This window comes from Nuphar pumila, chromosome 13, assembly GCF_984573655.1.
Source record: "Nuphar pumila chromosome 13, dmNupPumi1.hap1.1, whole genome shotgun sequence".
In the NCBI taxonomy this organism is placed as follows: Eukaryota; Viridiplantae; Streptophyta; class Magnoliopsida; order Nymphaeales; family Nymphaeaceae; genus Nuphar; species Nuphar pumila.
This window is the reverse complement of record NC_143261.1, coordinates 69,343,282-69,364,322: the sequence shown is the minus strand read 5'-3', so window position 1 is coordinate 69,364,322 and position 21,041 is coordinate 69,343,282. Positions and strand designations below refer to the sequence as shown.

Sequence of the window (21,041 nt, the reverse complement as noted above, 5' to 3'; positions counted from 1 at the left end):
GTGAGTCATTTCTTATAAGAATTGACAATTCTCTAGAGCACTCATGAATCCAGGAAAGCACAAGGCTCTAAATGTGCCAACATGAAATCCACACAATCGAACTTTTGGAAACCTATGTATGATTGAAAACTCCGTTAATAATATAAGGAGCTAAGTTCAAGGTAAGTCCACTTAGCACCTTGGTTAATTTAGGTTTTCTTTTAAATAGTGGGGGTTCAAGTCATGCAGACACTCTCACTGATGCATAAGTTTCTATGCAAGCCAAATATATTTTAAAACTAGTGGGGGATTGTTAGGAAAGTTTTAAAATTGGTGATTTTTTTCCACCAAAAGTGTTTTAAAAGGTTTAGTCCCATATCTAAGAGAAATTAGTTTTTCTAGTGGTTTAAATACAGACTTTGTTCTCTATTCTTTACTTTGGTAAGCCTTGTGACTTTGGGTGGCTTGCAAACGTTGTTGCGCATCGTGCAGCAACGGATGCGCCGTTCGCGTGCATGCGTGCACACGTGCGTGCGCAAGGGCGCTTGAGGCGCAGTGTGGCGTTTTGATGGTGCACTTCGCACGCTCGCAGTGGTGCGAGGTGCATATGAGGCGCAAATATCCGTTTTAATTTTTTGGTTTTGAGATATCTGGCCATTTGAAAGGTTTTAATAGCATTTATATTGAGTTTAAGGCATTTTGTGACTGTTGGACAGTTTTGAAGGCCTTTGATTGACATTAAAAGGTGGGTGACCGTTCAGGTACCTTTACGTCCTATTTTCAAACTGTCAGATTTATGGCCATTAATTTCATTTTTCGCAAAATGTTTTGGCCTCTCTAAAAGTCTATAAATATTTTCTATTTTCGTCTTTTGAAGAGATCAGAATTTATGACTCTCCAGTTTTCTCCTTTCTTTCTTCTCAATTTGGCTTGCAGAGTTCATGTGTGAGAGAGGTCATCTGTTATTGCGAAGCAGTGACTCTCTTGAGGTTCAAGCCTAGTTGTATCTTGGGAATTTATTCGTAACAAAACCCTTTTTCGCATCTTCGAAATTTCCGGAGTGGGGCGATTGAAGTTCTAAAGATAGCGATCTTAAGAACGTGCCTCTAGGCTTGAACTCAGTTCTAAAGATTGCACTGAGAAAGTTGGTAATGCCAAACGAGTGGCCAAGTACCCTTAATGTAGCATGATGATACGATGACCACAAAAATCTCATTAATCCTCTCTCCTTGATAATTCTTCACAAATTTTCTGCATCCTCTCACTTGGCAGTGCAAACACATTAGACAAACACAAACCAAGCAACAACATAAACTTGATCCTAATAGTATCATCATTAATGATCCTATTTTCATGTATTTACCACTAGCTACCAAGTAAAAAAACACATGAAGTTTCTTCATTATAAAATAAGAATAATTTTTTTAAGAATATATTCTTGTTATTTTAGCTTATGCTTTATTAAAATTTGAATATTTGGTATCCTAACCGTCAATGATTTTTATAAATGGGATCCTACTAAGCTTATATATGATGTATTTATTGGTGGTGGGCATGGATGTCATGATACTATATTGCCTTCATCAGCCTGCCCTTTTGAGTTTGAGTATCAAAGACAATATTGTTTATGGAAGGTTAGATGTTACCATTGATCAGATAGAAGAAGCAACAAAGATAGCATATGCACATACTTTTATCAGATCACTTTCCAAAGGATACATAGGTAAGGGGATCATAATCAATTATTCTTTGATTTATGTTATGACATTTGCAAATATATTAATGACTTTTTACCTTAGGTGGGTAGGGATGGGTTGGTTTTGACCGAGGAACATAAGATAAAGATTTTTGTTGTTAGAGCAGTTCTTTCAAACCCATGCATCCTGCTACTAGATGAAGTTACTGGAGTTATTTATTTTGAGACAAAAAAGGCAATTCAACCAACTCTAGATATCCTCATGTTGGGCCAGTTAACCATCATCATAGCCCAATGACTTAGTCTTATAAGAAATGCAAATGACTTATATGTAGAACTTCTGAAATGTGAAGAAGCAACCCTTGTAACTTCTTTGTTTAAAAAAGTTGGTGGTGTATGTTTCACACTCTTTTGTATCTAATTGAATTTTTACAGATGAATAAAGGCGATGTTATGAATAATCCTTATTTGTTTGTTGAAATACTAAAAAGCAAAGCAAGCTGTCGTCTTTAATTTTCTTTGATAAACTTTTGTTTTAAACTCTGAAAGCAATTCCTGGTCATCATCAGATCTAAAACTTATCCGGGACAAAAAACTCTGAAAAGCAAAACAAAAATCTATATTCAGGACAAAAAACTCATTCAAAATTCATATTTGGGGCAAAAATTCAATTTCAAATTTATATTAAGGGCAAAAATTCATGATTTTAGATATAATTTCGTAATAGGATCCATATTCAAAGCAAAAAACTCATTCGAGATCTATATTTGGGGCAAAAAATTCAATTTCAAATCCATATTCAGGGCAAATGTTCATGATTTTAGATATAATTTCATAATTGGATCCATATTCGGGCAAAAAAACATAATAAACTTGTTAAAACATGTAAAATGGTGAACGGATCGGGTCACATGATTCAAAATGAAGTAATTTGACTCATTATCCATGATTGTCCAAGTTGTCTGCACATCATTATCAAACAACAGACATTTAGAACATAGCATTTGAGTACGATCCAAACAAACGTTGGACTTGGAACAATCGTTATAGAACGATCAGAACCAATGTTCTGTTCCGTTCGTCCAACCTTAGACAAGCCATCAAAGATACCCTTATTTCACTGTCTTCATGCTTTGTGATCAGTTGACTTAGACGAATGTAAATTCAAAATTCTAATAAGTGCATTATAACTATCAAATAGGACTTGGCCAAAATCCAGCATGTCGACCTCCACATTTATACACCATAATCCCACAGGTTCTAAATAAAAAAAAAAGTCCCACAGGATTCACTGATGCAAACTGGTGTATCAAAGCTGGTTGTGATGCTACAAAACAAGACATCTACTTTTTTTTTTTTTTGGATACTCCCCCGCGCCCCCCATGACCCAGTCCAGCCCTACTTGGCCCAATTTTAAAATGCATAAATGCTTGAATGAAATTTGGGTTAACTAGAGAATAGCAAATTTTATATAATTAGTGCAGTTAATTAGGTGAACAGTAATAATTAACAAATGGCAAGTTTCCATGCAAATAATTAGTTAAATAATAATAGTTATCCAAGTTACTATATAATAGTTAATTTAAAAAAAAATTACATTATTAAAAAATTAATAAATAACTCAGGCTCATCAAGCCGGCCTGGTAGCCTGCAGGTCTGCCGAGCCCGGCACAGATATCGGCCCGGTACCTAACGGCCCAGGCCTAAAATCATGGCCCAAACCCGGCCCATGGCGGGCCGGGTCGGTTGCTCACCCCTAGATTGGATATGGCTAACCCCATTTTTGATTAATTGAATGTTGGCTAAATGGATTCCAATTTGAATTCTGATCCAGACGGCAAAAGGCTCATAGAAAATCACGTTTTGTTGGATATCAGATAAAATTCAAAATCCCTTGACATTTCTCTCTCACTCTCACACACATCCCCATAGAATCTCATGTAATTAGCTTTATTACTTTCTCTCTCTATTAAAATATATTTATACCACAATCAATTTAACAAATGACAATAAAAAATCACAATGCTCTCCTTGTCATTTGACAAAATGTGGAATGATGTAGGTACTCTTATAAAAACAAAAAGAAAAACGATTTAGTAAATGATATTCAACCCAAACCATTTCCCTTTGTCAATTTTAAAATGTAACAATATATCAAGCTTTTGACAGCCTAATGCCCCTTATCGATGCTTTATCAAGGTTTTCTTGTTTTTATGATTATATCATATGGGACATGCATTAGAAGATTCTTGATTTTGGTTTTTCCGTGTTCTTTTGCACAAGCAATGTACCATACCAACCCCTACCACGTTGACAGCTAAAAAGTTCTTGATTCCACGCTTTCTTACACAGGCAACATAGAATACCATAACAATCGTGTGCTCAACAATAAGAAAAAAAGATAAAAAAACAAATGCAGTACAAATGCAAAATCCAAGCGGTAATTGAGCAACCTTTGACCTGTCCATTCCAAACAACACTTATCTGCTTGGTTTGACACTTTTCCATTAGCACCCTTACCCTTAGGGCACGTTTTGAAGCGCGAACAAGTTTTGTAGGGAAAGAAAATTTTACTTACGAGAAGTCATATGATTTTTTATAGTCTCTTGTTTGTTTAACATGAGAAAATCAGGTTGGAAATATGTGACAATGTTTTGATTAGGGTGAGGGATGCCCTCAAAACGGGATTTTTTTTTTTTTTAGAGGATTTTTTTCCATCCTCCAAAATGGAAAAATTTTTCTATCAAAATCAGGGCAAAATTAAAAAACTTTTCTTTCAAAAATTGTATGTTGTTTAGAACGAATGAAAAAGTTTCCACGTTTTCTCTTTAAATTATACTTTTTCTTAGCATTTTGTACTTCCAAACGTGCCCATAGTTCCAACATCAACCGTATCTATGATCTTTCTTTTAATGTGAAATTTTGTACAGATGCCTATTACCCAATACCCACCACACAAATCTCCACAAAATCTTTTATGGGGGTATTTTGGTCATTGTATATAGTGATTTCCAAAAGTGTGCCTTGTGCAATATGTAACTGCCAATTTAAGCATTTCATTTCAGGCATACAGATATGTATCTGCTGCTGCTACCTTGTAAGCCACACAGATACCGCATAGTGTGTCTTCCTTAGCATTCATAATCCTTCAATGAAACGTCATTACATTGAACACCAGAATGGGAAGGGCTTTCTCCAACAGGTTCCAATGATAATCTTCTCCACTGTCTTGATCTTGGTCATTCTGACAGTCATCCTTCTCTTCTTCTCCCTTCCTGTTCCCTTTGTGCTTTGGGGTACTTCTTCTGATAGTGGCTCAAGAGAAGTAAATCATGTGAAGCATTGTGATATATTCAAGGGGGAATGGGTTCCTAACCCTGAGGCTCCATACTACACAAGCACCAGCTGCTTGGCTATCTATGACAACCAGAACTGCATGAAGTATGGGCGCCCTGACTCTTCTTTCCTCAAGTGGAGATGGAAACCAGATGATTGTGAGCTTCCGATGTTCGACCCTTCGCGATTCTTCAAATTGGTTAGAGGAAAGTCCATGGCATTTGTAGGGGACTCTGTTGCAAGGAACCATATGCAGTCCTTAATGTGTCTCTTATCAAGGGTAATCTCTCTTTCAACAAATATAAGGCCCTTTTTTCTTTCACGTGTTAGGTTTAACAAAATCCATGTGTATAGCTGCCTGAAATCTCAATTTCTTTTGGTTTTGATAGATTGGCTGTCATACTTGACTTTTTTTTTTACTCGAAGAAACCACCCCAGGATCATAGACCTAATCTCACTGGCTCTGCCTGCCATACTTACAGTCGCTGTCCTGACAGTGTAAAACTCCGAGGGCTTTTCCCTCGCCCCGGGGAGTCACCACGACTGTCATACTTGACTTGCTAAAGTGGTATGGTTTAGATGCTTAGGTGTATATAGAAATTTGGCCTATTTACAATTTTAGAGAATTGCTTTCGAAGATACAAAGTAGATCCTTCCTTTCTTTTTACTGCACCAAACCTACTTAGGCATGCTAGCTCGTTTCAATTATTCTTTCCTATTCTTAATAACCATCCATGTGTCATACTATGAAACTTTGAGAGAGGGTGATTGAGTCTAGGTTGAGGAAGGTTGTCATGATATCGGAGAATCAATTTGGTTTTATGTCTGAAAGATCAACTATGGAAGCTATACATCTTCTTAGACAACTTATTGAGAGATTTAGAAAGAGGAACAAAGATTTGCATATGGTTTTTATTGATTTGGAGAAGGCATACGATAGAGTACCTAGGGACGTTCTCTGGTGGACAATGATGAAGAAAGGTGTTTCTCTCAAGTACATTAGTATAATTAAAGATATGTATGAAGGAGTAGTAACCAATGTTCGCACTTGTGGAGGGGTGACAACCAATTTTCCTATAACGGTTGGGTTACATCAATGATCTGCTTTAAGCCCTTTCCTATTTGCTATAGTGATGGATGAGCTTACGAGATCAATTCAAGAAAATGTGTCGTGGTGTATGTTGTTTGCTGATGATATTGTTTTGATTGATGAGTCTAGAGCTGGGGTTAATGCTAAGTTAGAATTATGGAGACAGACATTGGAAGCAAGAGGTTTAAGTTGAGTAAGAGTAAGACAAAATATATGGAATGTCGGTTTAGTAAGCAACGAAGTAGTGATGGGAGTGTAGTGAAGCTTGGTGAGCAAGAAATACCGGTGGATGATTGTTTCAAATATTTGGGATCTATCATTCAAAAGTATGAAGAAATTGATGGAGATGTAAATCATAGGATAAAGGTTGGGTGGATGAAATAGAAAAGTGCAACTGGAGTGTTGTGTGATCGTAGAATGTCATTGCGGTTGAAGGGAAAGTTTTATAGGACGACTATTAGGCCCGTTTTACTATATGGTACAGAATGTTGGGCTGCCAAGAGACATCATATTCAAAAAATGAGTGTAGCTGAGATGCGTATGCTTAGATGGATGTGTGGAAATACAATAAAAGATAAGATTCGGAACGAGGAGATACGTAAGAAGGTAGGTGTTGCACCCATTGAAAATAAGATGAGAGAGAATCGTTTACGGTGGTTTGGACATATTCGACGAAGGCCTAATGATGCTCCAGTTAGAAGGATGGAGAAATGAGAAAATATATTAGTTAAAAGAGGTCGGGGTAGGCCTAGGCAGACATGGATGGAGATGATAGGAAAGGATATGAATGCTTTGAACCTCACCGAGGACATGGCATTGGATAGAAATGATTGGAGGAGAAGGATTCATGTGGAAGACCCAGAATGATTTTCTTTTTTGGTTCATATCGCCGACCCCAATTGTTTTGGGATGAAGGCGTAGTTGTTGTTGTTGTTGTTGTATTCTTAATAACCATCCAATACCCGATTTGTCATATGCCCGATCAATCTGTTAGCATGATTACCAAAAAATGACCAACTAAAGAATGCCATTTTGAAACAAGTAGCATTCGTAGAGATGTAGAAGAGTGCTGATAATGTTGGTTGAGTTACCTAAAACTAAAGTTGACTCTTAGATTTAATTGTTTTCAAGTTCTGAGTTAATCTGTGTTTGCTGGTAATGAAAGAATCTGGTGGCATTGCTATTTGGGTGTGAAAGCTGCATGTTGTTTGGGAATATTCCATAATCTTCTAACATTGTGGTTTTGTTTTTTAAATAATTCTTTCACTCATGATCGAACTAAATTACATAAAATCAGGATATGGTGATGTTACTATCATTTGAATGTGACCCACTAGAGATCCAAAAAATCCTTCATCACCAACCACATTGTAGCAGGCCTTCAGTTGGTAAAATCCTTCAGAGTACAACACTTATGCAGGAGCGGAGCGAGACACTACCAGGTTAATAAGAGTCGATTTAGATATCCAACAAAAATCATAGCCCAAATTAATCTCGTCCATGTTACATGGATCAGGTTTGATCTGCTGAATAACATTTGGGTCAGTTTCTCTAAAAAAAAAACATTTGGTTCAGTTTTTATGCCATAAGAAGATATCCGGATTCGGGGTTGGGAGGGTACCCAGACATGCCAGACCTATTAACAGTCCTAGGGGTCTGACGTATATTGGTTTGCTTGTTTCATTTTCTTATAGAAGGTTTTGGTTGAGTTTATTTTTTTATCTATTTATTTTCCATTCCTAATTGTTAAGTGACATACGTTAAATGAAGTCCTAATTGATTAACCATAGGAAATTGTTATTTTTTAAAGCTTTGGAAACCTACCAGAAATTCCTTAATCCTATCAGATATTGCAATCAAAGTTGGGTTGATGGAACCTAGTTGCTACCATCTCTCTCTCTCTCTGGTTTGTGTACTTTCTAACTCAATTGGGTTGATGGAACCTAGTTCCCACCACGAGCTTGGTGGTCTTACTAGATTCAGTCAAGAGAGCCGACACACTTGAGTAGCTTAGTCAAGTACCCAAGAAGTATGGGTGCAAATGTACTGGGTTCGTTCATAAGAATCATAACTGATCCAAATCCAACGCTTCAGTTCTTTATACGGATTCTTGAAATAATATCTGAAAGTGTGTAGTTTGGATACAGATCGTGTTTTGAATGGAATCTATGCTTAGATTTCAATCTAATCTGATTTGTTTGCAGTTTTTATATGTAAAAACTTTGATTTCAGTCTTACTGGACTAAGCATTACCATACCTATTTTGAATCCAAACTCAAATCTTCCATCATCAGTTCTTCTTTAGTTCGAGACTCAGATTTGAATTTAGTGCAATAGCCACCCTCTGTGTTCTGGACTTAAGGAGGAATATGTATTCCTGCAAAATTCAGAGTGGGATCAGCCATGATCCAACACATCCAATCCAATTGCACCCCGTGAGAAGGCAATCAAGTCATATCCAAGATTCTATTTGATCATCAATCCAATATCTATGATCTAATTAACCAACTAACCACTCATCTATAGCCCATGGTTTCCTTTACGATTTGATTAGTCAACTTAACTACTCAATTATTAAAAATAATTCTTGCTTTATTTATTTATTTTATTTCATCTCCCAGGTGGAATACCCAATAGATGCTTCCAAAGGGGGGAATGAAAGATTCAAAAGATGGCACTACACCGCCTACAACTTCACCATCCAAGCATTTTGGTCAACATTCCTAATCAAGGGCATAGAAAAAGACCCACATGGTCCAACAAACACAGGCCTGTTCTCCCTCTACCTGGATGAAGTCGACGCAAAATGGGCTAGCAAGATATATGAATTTGACTATGTGATCATCTCTGCTGGGCACTGGTTCTTCAGACCACTGTACTACCATGAGCACGGCGAGCTTGTTGGCTGCCACTACTGTCTAGACAAGGACATAACAGACTTGGGAAAACAATATGGCTACAGAATGGCATTTAGAACTGCATTTAGGACAATCAATGGTTTGGAAAACTTCAAGGGCATTACATACTTGAGAACATTTGCCCCCTCTCATTTTGAGAATGGTTTTTGGAATAGTGGGGGGAATTGTTTGAGAACTAGGCCTTTTAGGCCTAATGAAACAGTATTGGGAAGTCAAGAGTTGGCGCTCTATACGGCTCAATTGGAAGAGTTCAAGGTGGCAGAGAGGGAAGGGAGGAAGAGAGGCTTGAAATTTAGGCTAATGAACACTACTAAGGCCATGTTATTGAGGCCTGATGGGCACCCTGGGCGCTATGGGCACAGGCCAGAGGAAAATGTCACACTATATAATGATTGTGTGCACTGGTGCCTCCCTGGCCCTATTGATACTTGGAATGACTTCTTGTTGGAAATGTTGAAGATGGAGAGTTCTCTGTCAGAGGAGCATGTTTTGAATTCTACTGCTCAAAGATGGTGAAAACAATAAAAGAGCTCAGTTATTCTTATTTCCATGTAGAAAGAATGGTGCTGTATTTCATTGGTTGGTGTATACATTAATAAAATTTGCAAAAGAGTACAGTTCCAAACATTCTTAGAAGATCATGCATAACTATGTTACAAGAACACTTCACTTTCCATGTAGAAAGATAGATTGGTGCTGTATTTCATTGGTTGGTGTATACATAATAAAATTTGCAAAAGAGTTCAGTTCCAAACATTCTTAGATGATCATGCATAACTATGTTACAAGGACACTTCATGCATGTGTGTCCTGAGTCTGCACGATACGATGCCATAGATAATACCAAACACAATACAATACATTATGGACACAGTCAAACCTGTGTTGGATATGGATAATATTGTGCTCTAAATTTTATTATATTTTTTATGATCTTGATTTTTATTTCATATTCATTTATGTACTTTATCTTTTAGAATTTGTCATTGGCTACATTTTAATTCTCAATTTAGATTTTATTTTAATCATAATAATTTAAGATTGTTATTTTAAAATTTGTGCTTAAGACTCTCTAGTTGAAATCTATAGGTGTAGGTCACTTTGACCAAATCCTCATGGATGTGTTCAAGATTGTCAAAATAGTACTAACCAGAGTTACCAGTCGAGGAAGCAGGAGCGGGAAGCGATACGGGAAGCGAGGCACTTTCAAAAATTTAGTAAGAGGGGAAGCGTGGGACCACTTAGAAGAAAATTCTGAACCATCTCGGAAGCGACTTAGGAAGCGAACCGGAAGCGAGGGGGAAGCGAAAAAACGAAAAAATGGGGAAGCGAGGGGGAAGCGTGGGGGAAGCGCGCTTCCCATAAAAGGGAAGCACACTTCCCAAAAAAGGGGGATGCTTCCCCTCACGCTTCGGAAGCGCGACGTTTCGCGCTTCCGAAGCGCGACGTTTCGCTCTTCCGAAGCGCGCTTCCCCTTTTACCTAGGCGCTTCCGGTAACTCTGGTACTAACTGACCCTTGGATCATATTTTATTGATGTAAAAATACAAAATTTTTAACGACCTACAGGCTTCAAGTAGAAGAGACCAGTCTCCTACTAACAAATATACTTTATGTACCTTTCATGACAAAAAATCTTTTAGCAATAGGAGATTTTGCTAAAAAGAGTTTCAAAATTCGTTTTCGGGGTGATAAGGTCACTATTGGGAAAGATGAAAAAGTGAAGCTCAGGGGTCACTATGATGCTGGCCATGGTCTCTTCCGTTTAAATATAACTCCTATAAATAGTGCAATGAATATTTCTAGTTATATTGATTGTGCATTTAATGTCGATGCATATTTATGGCATTTAAGGTTATGACATGTAAATATCAATAAAATAAAAAGAATGATTTGCATGGGATTATTACCTTTTCTTAAAAATATAGAATTTGAAAAATGTGAACCATGCATATCAGTTAAAATGACTAGAAAACATGTTCCTAAGGGAAGTATATCAAGTGACTTAGTAGTTTTAGTACACATAAATATATGTGGTCCCTTAACAATAGAAACACACGAAAGGAAATCATATTTCATCACATTTATAGATGACTACTCAAGGTATCAATACATATACATAATCTCCAAGAACTCTGAAGCTCTAGAAAAGTTTAAGGCATATAAACATGAAGTTGAAGGATTATTAGGTAGGAAAATCCAAGTTATTAGATCTGATAGAGGAGGTGAATATAACTCTGATGAGTTTAAGACCTTTTGCAATGATAATAATATAACTCATCATATAACTATGCCTTATACACCACAATAGAATGATATAGCAGAACGAAGGAATAAAACCTTAATGTATATGAAAAGGTCCATGTTGGCACATGCAAACCTTCCCAAGAAATTCTAGGGAGAAGCAATTTGCACTGCCATGTATATCTTAAATAAGGTTCCTTTTAAGGCTGTACAATTTACACCACATGAATTATAGACTGGTAGGAAGCCAGATTTGAGTCATTTGCGAAAGTGGGGATTACCTGCTCATGTGTTGATTCCTAGTCAAATGAGAGACAAGTTAGATAGCAAAACCTTTAAATGCATCTTCAAGTTAGGTCAAACCCAGCTCATTTTAAGGTTCAGAATAGTTAGAATGTCAGCCATTTCTAGCTCCTCTGAGCTCACGATGAACATATACTATTCATTTCTGTTCATTTCAGCTGACTGGTTCATTTCCGACGAAATGAGCTCATATCCAGCTCAAATCCTGGTCAATTATTCCAGAGTCAGTTAATCCCAGTCGGCCCTATTTCTCTGTGTCTAGCCTGAACTCACCAAGAGTTCAAGTGATCCAGTTTTGGTTGAAATTGGTTTCCCACGCTGTAGGAAGTCCATTTTAGCCCATTTCAGTTCATTTCAGCTGAAATTGAGTCAGCCTTAGCTAGAATTCAATTGGAGGCATTGGAAAAGTCAAAAGCAATGCAAAGTTAAACTTACTCCCCCGCAACTTGAGCTGTTAAAGATATACTGAAATAATCAATGTGTTGCAAAATCTGTATAGAAGTCTGGGCATGCAACCTTACCTTCCCTTTTACATCAGTAAAACCTTGTTTGAGACTCCGATCCCAAAGTAAAGCACTCGATTCTTCTTGAATGATGGCGAATTACTCATTTCACAAATACGCAAACTAAAGAATTACTAATGGTTGATATGCAATGCTTATCAAATATCATCACCAGCAGACTTACAAAAGGCGTAATATGCTTAATAATCGGAAAATGAAATGCTGGGCGTGATGTACAAAGTTCATTATAGCCATTCTGAGCGTGACCCCTCAAACAATAATCCAGATTAGTCCCACCACTTAAGGTGATTTCTAAAAAAAATAAAAAATAAAAAAATGGCAAAGTTGTATGGAATGAAAATCAATTTTAAACATATGAAACAAGACACACTAATGCAGATGAGGTAAATGAACGAAAGATACTAATCAGTTGCTACAGCCTAAATACAAGTGAACCCATATCAGAATGTAAAGATATGAATGAGGATATAGGGGATTAACACAAGGTTAGGTGAATCAGGTGATAATGAAGACTATGGGAGTACCGAAATGCTTGTTCAGGGCACTGAAACTATCAACATCTGTACTAAACCTGCGGGGCAAATTTATGGACATATTGCCAACAATCTTGCTGGACCAAGAAAGGTCTGATTCTAGTGCGTGGATGTACCAAGAGGCTGGTACCCATGGATGCAGAAATGACTTCATGGATGCTACACAGCCTTCGTTGCAACCTGGTTTCCCCAATTACCAGGGACGACACGGGTGACAAAAGGAGATGACATATGCTGGATGCTATGAATGGATATTGAAAGATCGATAAACATGACAATAAAAAAAATGAAATCAACAGAGAACTAAGATCAGGATGACAATCAACAAAACAGATAGGATATCAGATGTTGTGATCGTTCAATGAAATCAAATACAGTAAAAATGAATGAAACATCGTAAAATGCTATCAACGGAAGGATTAAAATGTAATTGAAAACATAGAATAAAAGGGAGTGCCATGAATGAATTCCAAGACGAACTCCTACAACACCACCGATTATAAAATAAGGAATCCGATGTGAATCGGGAATGCAAACTCACTATGACATTCAAGATCAACAGGCCATCAGAATCAAAGCAGAAATTCAAAAATCAACAAAATAGGAATCCGAACATCAATATGTGATTGAAATACAAAATCCATTATTAAAAGGAAAACTGGAAATCAGATGCGAGAGAAAAACAGAGATAACAAAAGAAATAAGAATAAAACAGAACATAAATCGAAACTCAGATAAACTATAAGGGATCTTTGAATCCAACTAGCACAAACAGATATTTATGTAAACTGGAGAAAACTCAAAATGAATTATAAAATCAGAGAGGAGATGTCAGAATGGGTATATTCCTTTTATTTTTGCACAGGAGTGGTTGATGTTGCACAGGCAACTCAACACCACCAGAAGTGCGTAGATGGGGCCAAAACAAGAAAAACTAGAAGAGAATCAAAGAGAAATATAGGAGAGGAATGTTTATCGGATCGTTAACCGAAGCAGGAGAGGGGCTTCGAAGTTTACTCGATCGAGTGTCGGTATTCCTTCTGGATGTTGAAGATGGATCCGATTCTGGCTTCGTTGCAGAGGTATTCAACCTTCGGTCACTCGGAGGGGAAGCACCAAGGGAAAAAGGGAAAGGAGAACAAAAAAGAAGAGGGGAATCAAAGGAAAAGAAGGGATGAGGCGATGGAGGGGGAATGGGTGGAAACGGATCAGCTCAGAGGACGATTCGGGAACGATGGATCTCGAGGGATGATGGGCAATGGCGATTGTTCGATCACGGGAAGGAGAGAGCGTGTGATACTGTTGCAGGGGCCGACTTCCTTTAATCGGGCCGGATGAGAAACCGGGTGAAGTGAGAAGGAAAAGGGGGAGCGATGCGTGAGCCAGGAGGGGTGAAGACGATCCCTGGAGATGCAATTGACGTTTGCTTATGTAGAAAGGGGAAGAAGAATCCAGAAAGGGGGAGAAGGATCAAAGGGCGGTTCGTGAGTGAAGAAGTGGAAGCAGCCGTCCGATCCCTTGCAACGAGTTTTCAAGGAGAAACCCTTAAAAATTTTGCAACAGTGCCGCTTTGATGTTCTGATTTTTTTTTTCAAAAGCAGTCTCCTTTCAATAGTTTTTTTTATTCTTTTTCTTTGTATTATATATATATATATATATTTGTTTTTGAAATAAAAACTCTGAAAACTAAAGGATTTTAAGCTAATTTTGCGAAATTTAGAAATATTTACAAAAGAAGGGTTTTCTGAGAATTCAGGTTTGATTTTTTTGAAATTTCTTCAGAAAACGGGTTTGGATCCACGCTTTTGAGAAAATATTCGAGTTTTGGATCTCGAATCGAGAAATACAGAGTAAATGGATCCAAATGGATACCAGATCGACTGTTGAGCCTTTCAGAAATTATTTTTGGTATTTTTATAATTTGGTTTAAAATTGGGTAACGAGGCTCAGATTTGGATTTTGGTATTGGATCCGGATCTGAAATTGAGTCAGGTATATAAAAATGGAGTTTATTCCAGAAAATCCGAAGAATAACTGAAATTTAGATTGAAATTGACTCAATTTTCTTAGAAATGGGGCCAGGGGCAAAAAGGGAATATTTACAAAATTTTAACAAATTTGGGGTGTTTACAATGGTCATACTACTACTCTACGTGGATGATATGATAATCACAGGAGGTGATAAGCAGCGAGTAAATTATATCAAAGATATGCTTAAAGACAACTTTGATATGACTGATCTTGGTTTTTTGAGATATTTTATTGGTATTGAAGTGACTTACTCACCTCGTGGTTATTTTTTGTCACATATTAAGTATGCAACATAGATTATTGAGAGATTAGGACTCTAAGATGAGAAACAAGTTGATACTCCAGAGGTTATAAATGCAAAAATGAAGAAGGATGATGGAGAACCTCTACAAGATCCAACCCCATATAGACAAATGATTGGAGCTTTGTCTTATCTTTCTATTACTCGTCCTGATATTTCTCATGCTATTCATTCAGTCAGTCAATTTCAGCATGCTCCTACAATGGTACATATGAGTGCTGTAATGAGAATTATTAGATATATTAAGAACTCTATAAGTCATGGACTGTTTTTTTCATCCTCTTCCTCATTAGAAGTCATTGCATACTCAGATTCTGATTGGGGAGGGGATGTGAATGATAGACGCTCAACTACTGGTTTATGTGTTTTTGTAGGTGACTCTCTAATCTCATGGCGATGCAAAATGCAACAGAAGGTGTCTCTCTCCTCAACTGAAGCTGAGTATCGCGCCATGGCAACGACCACATCAGAGTTAGTGTGGCTCTAACAATTACTGGAGGACTTGAGAATCCACATCAAAGAACCCTCCAAATTATGTTGTGTATATTGCAAGCAACCATACGTTCTATGAGAGGACAAAACACATTGAAATGGATTGTCACTATGTTCGTGAAGAATTTTTGTGAAAGACTATCACATTGCCCTATGTTCTATTAGAGTATCAACTAGCGGATTTCTTCACCAAAGTGCTTCCGTCACCGAGATTTCACTTCCTACTTGGCAAACTCTCGGTTGTTCCACCATGAGTTTGAGGGGGGTGTTAAGATATAGTTAATATATATATATATAAACCAAAATACCCATTAGGGGTATTTTAGTCTTTTCACCAAATAGGCATCAGCCCCTAATGGGTTGACATTTTATTGTTTTTTGTCTTTTGTATTTTTGTCTTTTGTATTTCTTGTTTTTTTATTTTATTTTTTGTGATGCAAAAGGGGCAGCCCATATGACTGTTGGAGCTGCCCCAACGGTCACAAATGTGACCATTGGCCATTGGGTGCAGTCCCAACAGTCATATGCTCAGCCTCTTATTCTCCCATTGTATTATAAATAGCCCTCATGGGGCAATGTATTTGAATACCTTTTTGAGAGTGCCTTTTATGCAATAACAATTTGTTAAGACCCTTGTGTGGGTGGTTTCCTTGATTCAATCAAGTATTCTACTTGATTGAAAGTGTGTTCTTGCATGTGTATCAGATTCAATCCACTTCATTACAATAATAAAAAGTGAAAACTTAAATATGCGTGCGCATCCTAATAGAGATATGCATATAAAAGAGAACTTGATTAAAGAAAATAAATTCTTCATGCATGTGCACTGAGATTATGCATTTTCCTGTTATACATTAGATCATGCACATTTACTTACTTCTTTACTTGTCCTGCATGATTTATTGAATGATATTGCATGCTGAATATTTTTATTGTTTATCCGAATTATTATCTTACTGCAGTCATAGCACTTTAAATTATTGCATGAATCCTATCTGTATTCTTTATGCTTATTTGTTTCTTTAGAAAAAATTATGCTCATAATTTTGGTTCTAACACCCATATTTTTATATCTTGCAACTTCAGGTACTCAGTGAGAGGACATTGATCTGGTAGAGCTACGAGTGCATCATGAATGTTGGACAGATCAATTAGGGACAACGTGGCTCTAATCCTTCACTTACTTTTTGGCATACTCTGATTTTCTTTTATCTTACACTTTCTCATACTATTTAATTTGAATTAATAAAGTGATTCAATTTGGGTTTGGTTTGAAAGGGGTGTAAGATCCCTTGTGGTTGGTTGAGTTATCTAGTGATGATTGGAACTGTAAAGGCCCCGGGTTTCCGGAAAACTTTTTGCAATTGATTTAAAAAAGAAAAAATTCTGCACTTTTCCAGGGTTACAATTTGGGGTCGTTACATGTTCATATGGAAGCATTAAAGTGTATCATGAGGTACGTGAAAAGAACTTGAGCCACAACTTAGTTTATTAAAAAAATGATCCAAATCATTTGTGTCTCCATCATGTGGTCGGCTGCTTCGATGCTGATTGGGCTAATGATCCGGACCAAAGAAGGTTTGTATTAGGCTATTGTATCTACCTGGGAAGAAACCTAATAGCTTGGAGTAGAAAACAAAAGGCTATAGCAAGATCAAGCATAGAGGCAGAGTATTGTGCATTAGGAAGTTTTGTTGCTGAAATTTCTTGGGTTAGAGATTTCCTTAAAGTATTGAAGTTGAAGATCTCAAGGTCCATTATCGATTGTTTCAATAAAAGTTGCACTTTCTACAAACCCCATGCTGCATGACAGATCTAGGCATTTTCAAATCGACTATCACTTTATCAGAGATAAGATTGAGTTAGGAGAAATGGAGATGAAATTTATTGACTTAGATCATCAAGTGGCAGACATTCACTAAAGGATTGCCCAGAGACATACATTTATATACGATATCCTATCCAAGTTATACATGTCTGATGCTACATATTACTTGAGGGGGAGTGCTAGACCTAACATCTTACAGGGGCAGAAGTGTCATTTTTGCATTACAGGGATTTGTGTGTAATTAAGTGTCCTTTCATTGTATTTTATGTAAGACGTCTGTGGCATATCTTGTAATTTGTTTTATTGTTTGGGCTGGACTTTCAACATCCCTTTATACTTTCCGAAATATTAAGAGCATATTCCTATGTGCTTAAGAACATGCTCTCTCTCTCCCAATAAGTGTCAGGGAACTTGAGTGCATATTAATGTGATCTCAAAAGCATGCTTCTTTTAACTTGTGAGCATGCTCTTGATTGTAACATGCCTATGAACGTAGCATCATTAATTGCTTTCTCAATCTCCTTCCAACATGAGGAATCCAGTTCTCAGAATATGTACTGCTAGGAAACATTTGCATAATCCATGAAGCACTTCCAAAACTGGAAAGGGAATGGAGAATGTTTCCACAGTTTGCAATGCCCTGTTGTTTGGAAGAACCCTTCTACTATCACTTACAGGTCTGCCTGAGTGCCCTTGTCTGTCAGAAAATAAAATGTTTAAGAAACACACACAAAAAAAATGTAGCTTCTGTGTACTTAAAGATACTTCAGATAAGCTTTTCCTTTGTTATGGATTTGTTACTTTTCAGATAGGAAGTGGCATTCTTGTTAGGTTAGTAATTGATATTATTATTATTATTATTCTTTTTGCACTTTATATTTCCTTCTGAGATTGTTCATTGATATTTTGTTTTCAACTGTTTATGACATAATATATCACCATTAAAAGTATGCCGTGTTGGAAGGGAAACTCCTTGTTGGTTTCACAGTGTTCATAGTTGGATATTGTCACCTTCAGCCAGTAATACTCATGTCTTGTTTCACTGAATATTTTGACCAAATTTATTAGTTCATATATTTATACGAGTGCAGGAGAAATTCAGGGTAACTACCAGATTAAGGTTACAACTACAGCTTTAGTCCTACTGTTGTCCTCTCAACATGCTGAATTGGAAAAAATATATGTTCAAGGGCACCTGATAAAGGTTGATGAGTTTTTTTTTCAACTGAATTGACTGCAAGGTATTGGAATCACTATGAACTTACAAATTCCAATCTCAGTCCACTGCAGGGCTAGTAACTCGCTCGAAAGCAAAGGCAGCTCCTGACCAATGGACACTGGTGCCACTTCCTGTCAAGGTATTTTCAAGGGAAATTTAGATTCAAACTGGATTTGCACAAATTACATTTAGCACTTGCCCAGACTGGGTTGTCTTATCTCTTTCTTGCATTCTGTGAATGAGTGTTTTATCTGTTAGTTCTAGGTAATATTTAATGGTTTTCTTTTTCTTTCATCTCCCTACTGTTTGGGAGTGTTTTTGGAACTGGACTTGCAAACCAGGCATCACTTTGAATGCCAACATGTTTTTTCAACTCACCAGATGCTATTTTTGTGATTATAGATCCTTTCTATCCTAGCAGACATGTTACTTGAACTTCAAGAGCAAATCCTTGATAGTGATGATGAGGTAATATGCTAGGGACTTCTCTGGTTATTTTGTAGTTCAGAATGGAAATCCAATCCTTTTCCCTATTTTCTTGATTGTAGGATAGTGAGTGGGAAGAACTGCAGCATTCAAATTATGCTGATCATCAAAATCTAATATATTCAACAGCATCACCATCAAGTGTCATGCCTTCAATAGAACATCTTGATGCTATGGAAAAAGTCTTGTATGAGGTCAGACGAGGCAAATAGTACAGTTCTCTTGTGACTTTCGAGTTAATTTCATGACTAATGGAGATCTTTTTTTGTTGTGATTAATGTTTATAGAGTCAAGAAGATGACTATGAAGATTACCTTACAAAAGGAGACCCCCTCAATGAGGTTTTCACTCGACCTGATTGGTTGCTACATTTGATTCTGTATTGTTTGGAGTCTCTCTTCAACCATTTGATATTTGTGTAAATTAGATAAATCTTACAACCTATATTGTGGACTGCATCACAAAAATTTCAAGCAGCCATAGGCCCATTTTTTGACCATCTTCGCCAGGTATCATCAATTTCATTTAATTCTTTTGAGTTCTTGAGAAAAATGCATCCTATTGATTGGTGACTTTTGAGCAACTAAATACTAACTTTATAGACACTGCTTCATACCAAAAGCTTTTGCAATATTGTATTAGACGTGGCTATCTTGTCATCTCTTTTTTATGCATTCCGTTTATTGAATATTCTGAGATGTGAAAAGTTTCGGTAACTGTAGATTAATTGAAAGCATTTTTTGACATGATATGCTCATGCTTGATTTAGTTCATGTCATCACATGCATTCTTTTGTACTCCAATTCAATGTGGATTTTTTAAAATAAATATGTACAGCATGTATATATAGCATACTGAAAGGATCAAACAGGCACATAGGTATTTATTTGCTTGCTGTAAAGGCCATTTGGCTTATTTTCTTCTACATCACCTTTTTGAATATTGATTCTTTTTTTCCCCTTTTACTGCAGAGTTTGACAGAGGCACAGAGAAGCATCATACAAACAGCTATAAAGCATTGACTAGCCCGTATAGTCAAGTTTAAATAATATATGTTTTTCTCACACGTTCAAGTCAATTTGGTTCATTCATTTTTGTGTTATACAGTTCTCATCTTGTATCATTCTTAGGAAAAAGAATTATGGTTAACAACCATATACAAATTAGAAAGTCTGTCCAGTTACTTTGGGAGCTGTGGCTTTTTCAGCGCAACGAGTGTTTTGGTAAATATATGTGCCATTGTTGTTTGTTATAGCGAGTTAATATTTTTATTAGGAAATGTATTCTTCTTCAAGAGACCTTCAGTTCAGTTACATGTGTAAGATATTGCATTTTTGTGTTGTGGAAATTAAAACATGCTATAGCGTGAGTTCCATGTCTTTCTATTTCCTTTTTGTTCTCTTTGAAACTCTTCCCATGACATACACCTCACCCATATCTGCACTATATTATGTGATCTGTGTGTTAATACATTGAACCGCGCTAAGCTGAGTATCTTTTGTTCATGCTCGGCTCACGTGACCTTCACAAGCTGGTGAGCTTGGAATATATATTTGACAAGTCGAGTTGAGGATCTAACCCAAACATGATCAATGTTAATTTAGGTTTTGATATAACTTTCAAATTTTATTAAAAATTAGGTTAAGGGCCAAAAACATTCTTCTCTGAAGTACATCCACCCCTTTCTTTAATCATTAAAAAGTGCTTGAATTTTACACAACAGCCAGCTCGAATAGACATGTTTGTGTTGAATCTAGTTGAACATATAACATCTCAACCTTTTACTTACAAAACTTTGCTCTAAAATTCACCTAAAAATCTAAGTCATTACCTTTTATTTATTGCGCTCTCTCAACTTGTGCTTAGGTTGTATAGTTTAAAACGATAAACACTTCCATGATTATCATCTATTGGAAAACAACAAAGAATTGTGTTAGATGAGATAATTATGGTTATGTTTTGAGAGACTTAAGACAACCTGGTTAAGACTAAAGTACATGGATGGCAACATGCACCGCAAGATTTGGGTACACCGCACAATGCAAAGCCACCATACATCCAT

The 21,041-nt window shown here is 36.7% G+C and overlaps 1 protein-coding gene and 1 long non-coding RNA gene across 3 annotated transcripts; both read left to right on the top strand.

The window, feature by feature from the left end:
• Window positions 1–4,780: 4,780 nt before the first annotated feature.
• Window positions 4,781–16,718, top strand: LOC149818626 (protein trichome birefringence-like 19). Its single transcript, XM_089985199.1, has 3 exons — window positions 4,781–5,291; window positions 8,723–9,531; window positions 16,533–16,718. The coding sequence occupies exons 1-3, from the start codon at window positions 4,827–4,829 to the stop codon at window positions 16,552–16,554; spliced, it is 1,296 nt and encodes a 431-aa protein (XP_089841325.1). The 5' UTR covers window positions 4,781–4,826; the 3' UTR covers window positions 16,555–16,718.
• A 733-nt stretch (window positions 16,719–17,451) lies between these two features.
• Window positions 17,452–20,285, top strand: LOC149818625 (uncharacterized). 2 transcript variants are annotated; one of them, XR_016427374.1, is made up of 7 exons: window positions 17,452–18,478; window positions 18,555–18,632; window positions 18,896–18,961; window positions 19,042–19,173; window positions 19,267–19,320; window positions 19,407–19,488; window positions 19,951–20,285. It is a non-coding gene; the product is annotated as an uncharacterized LOC149818625 (long non-coding RNA). The 2 variants fall into 2 exon arrangements; XR_016427373.1 differs by having other exon boundaries at window positions 19,407–20,285.
• The last annotated feature ends 756 nt before the right edge of the window (window positions 20,286–21,041 follow it).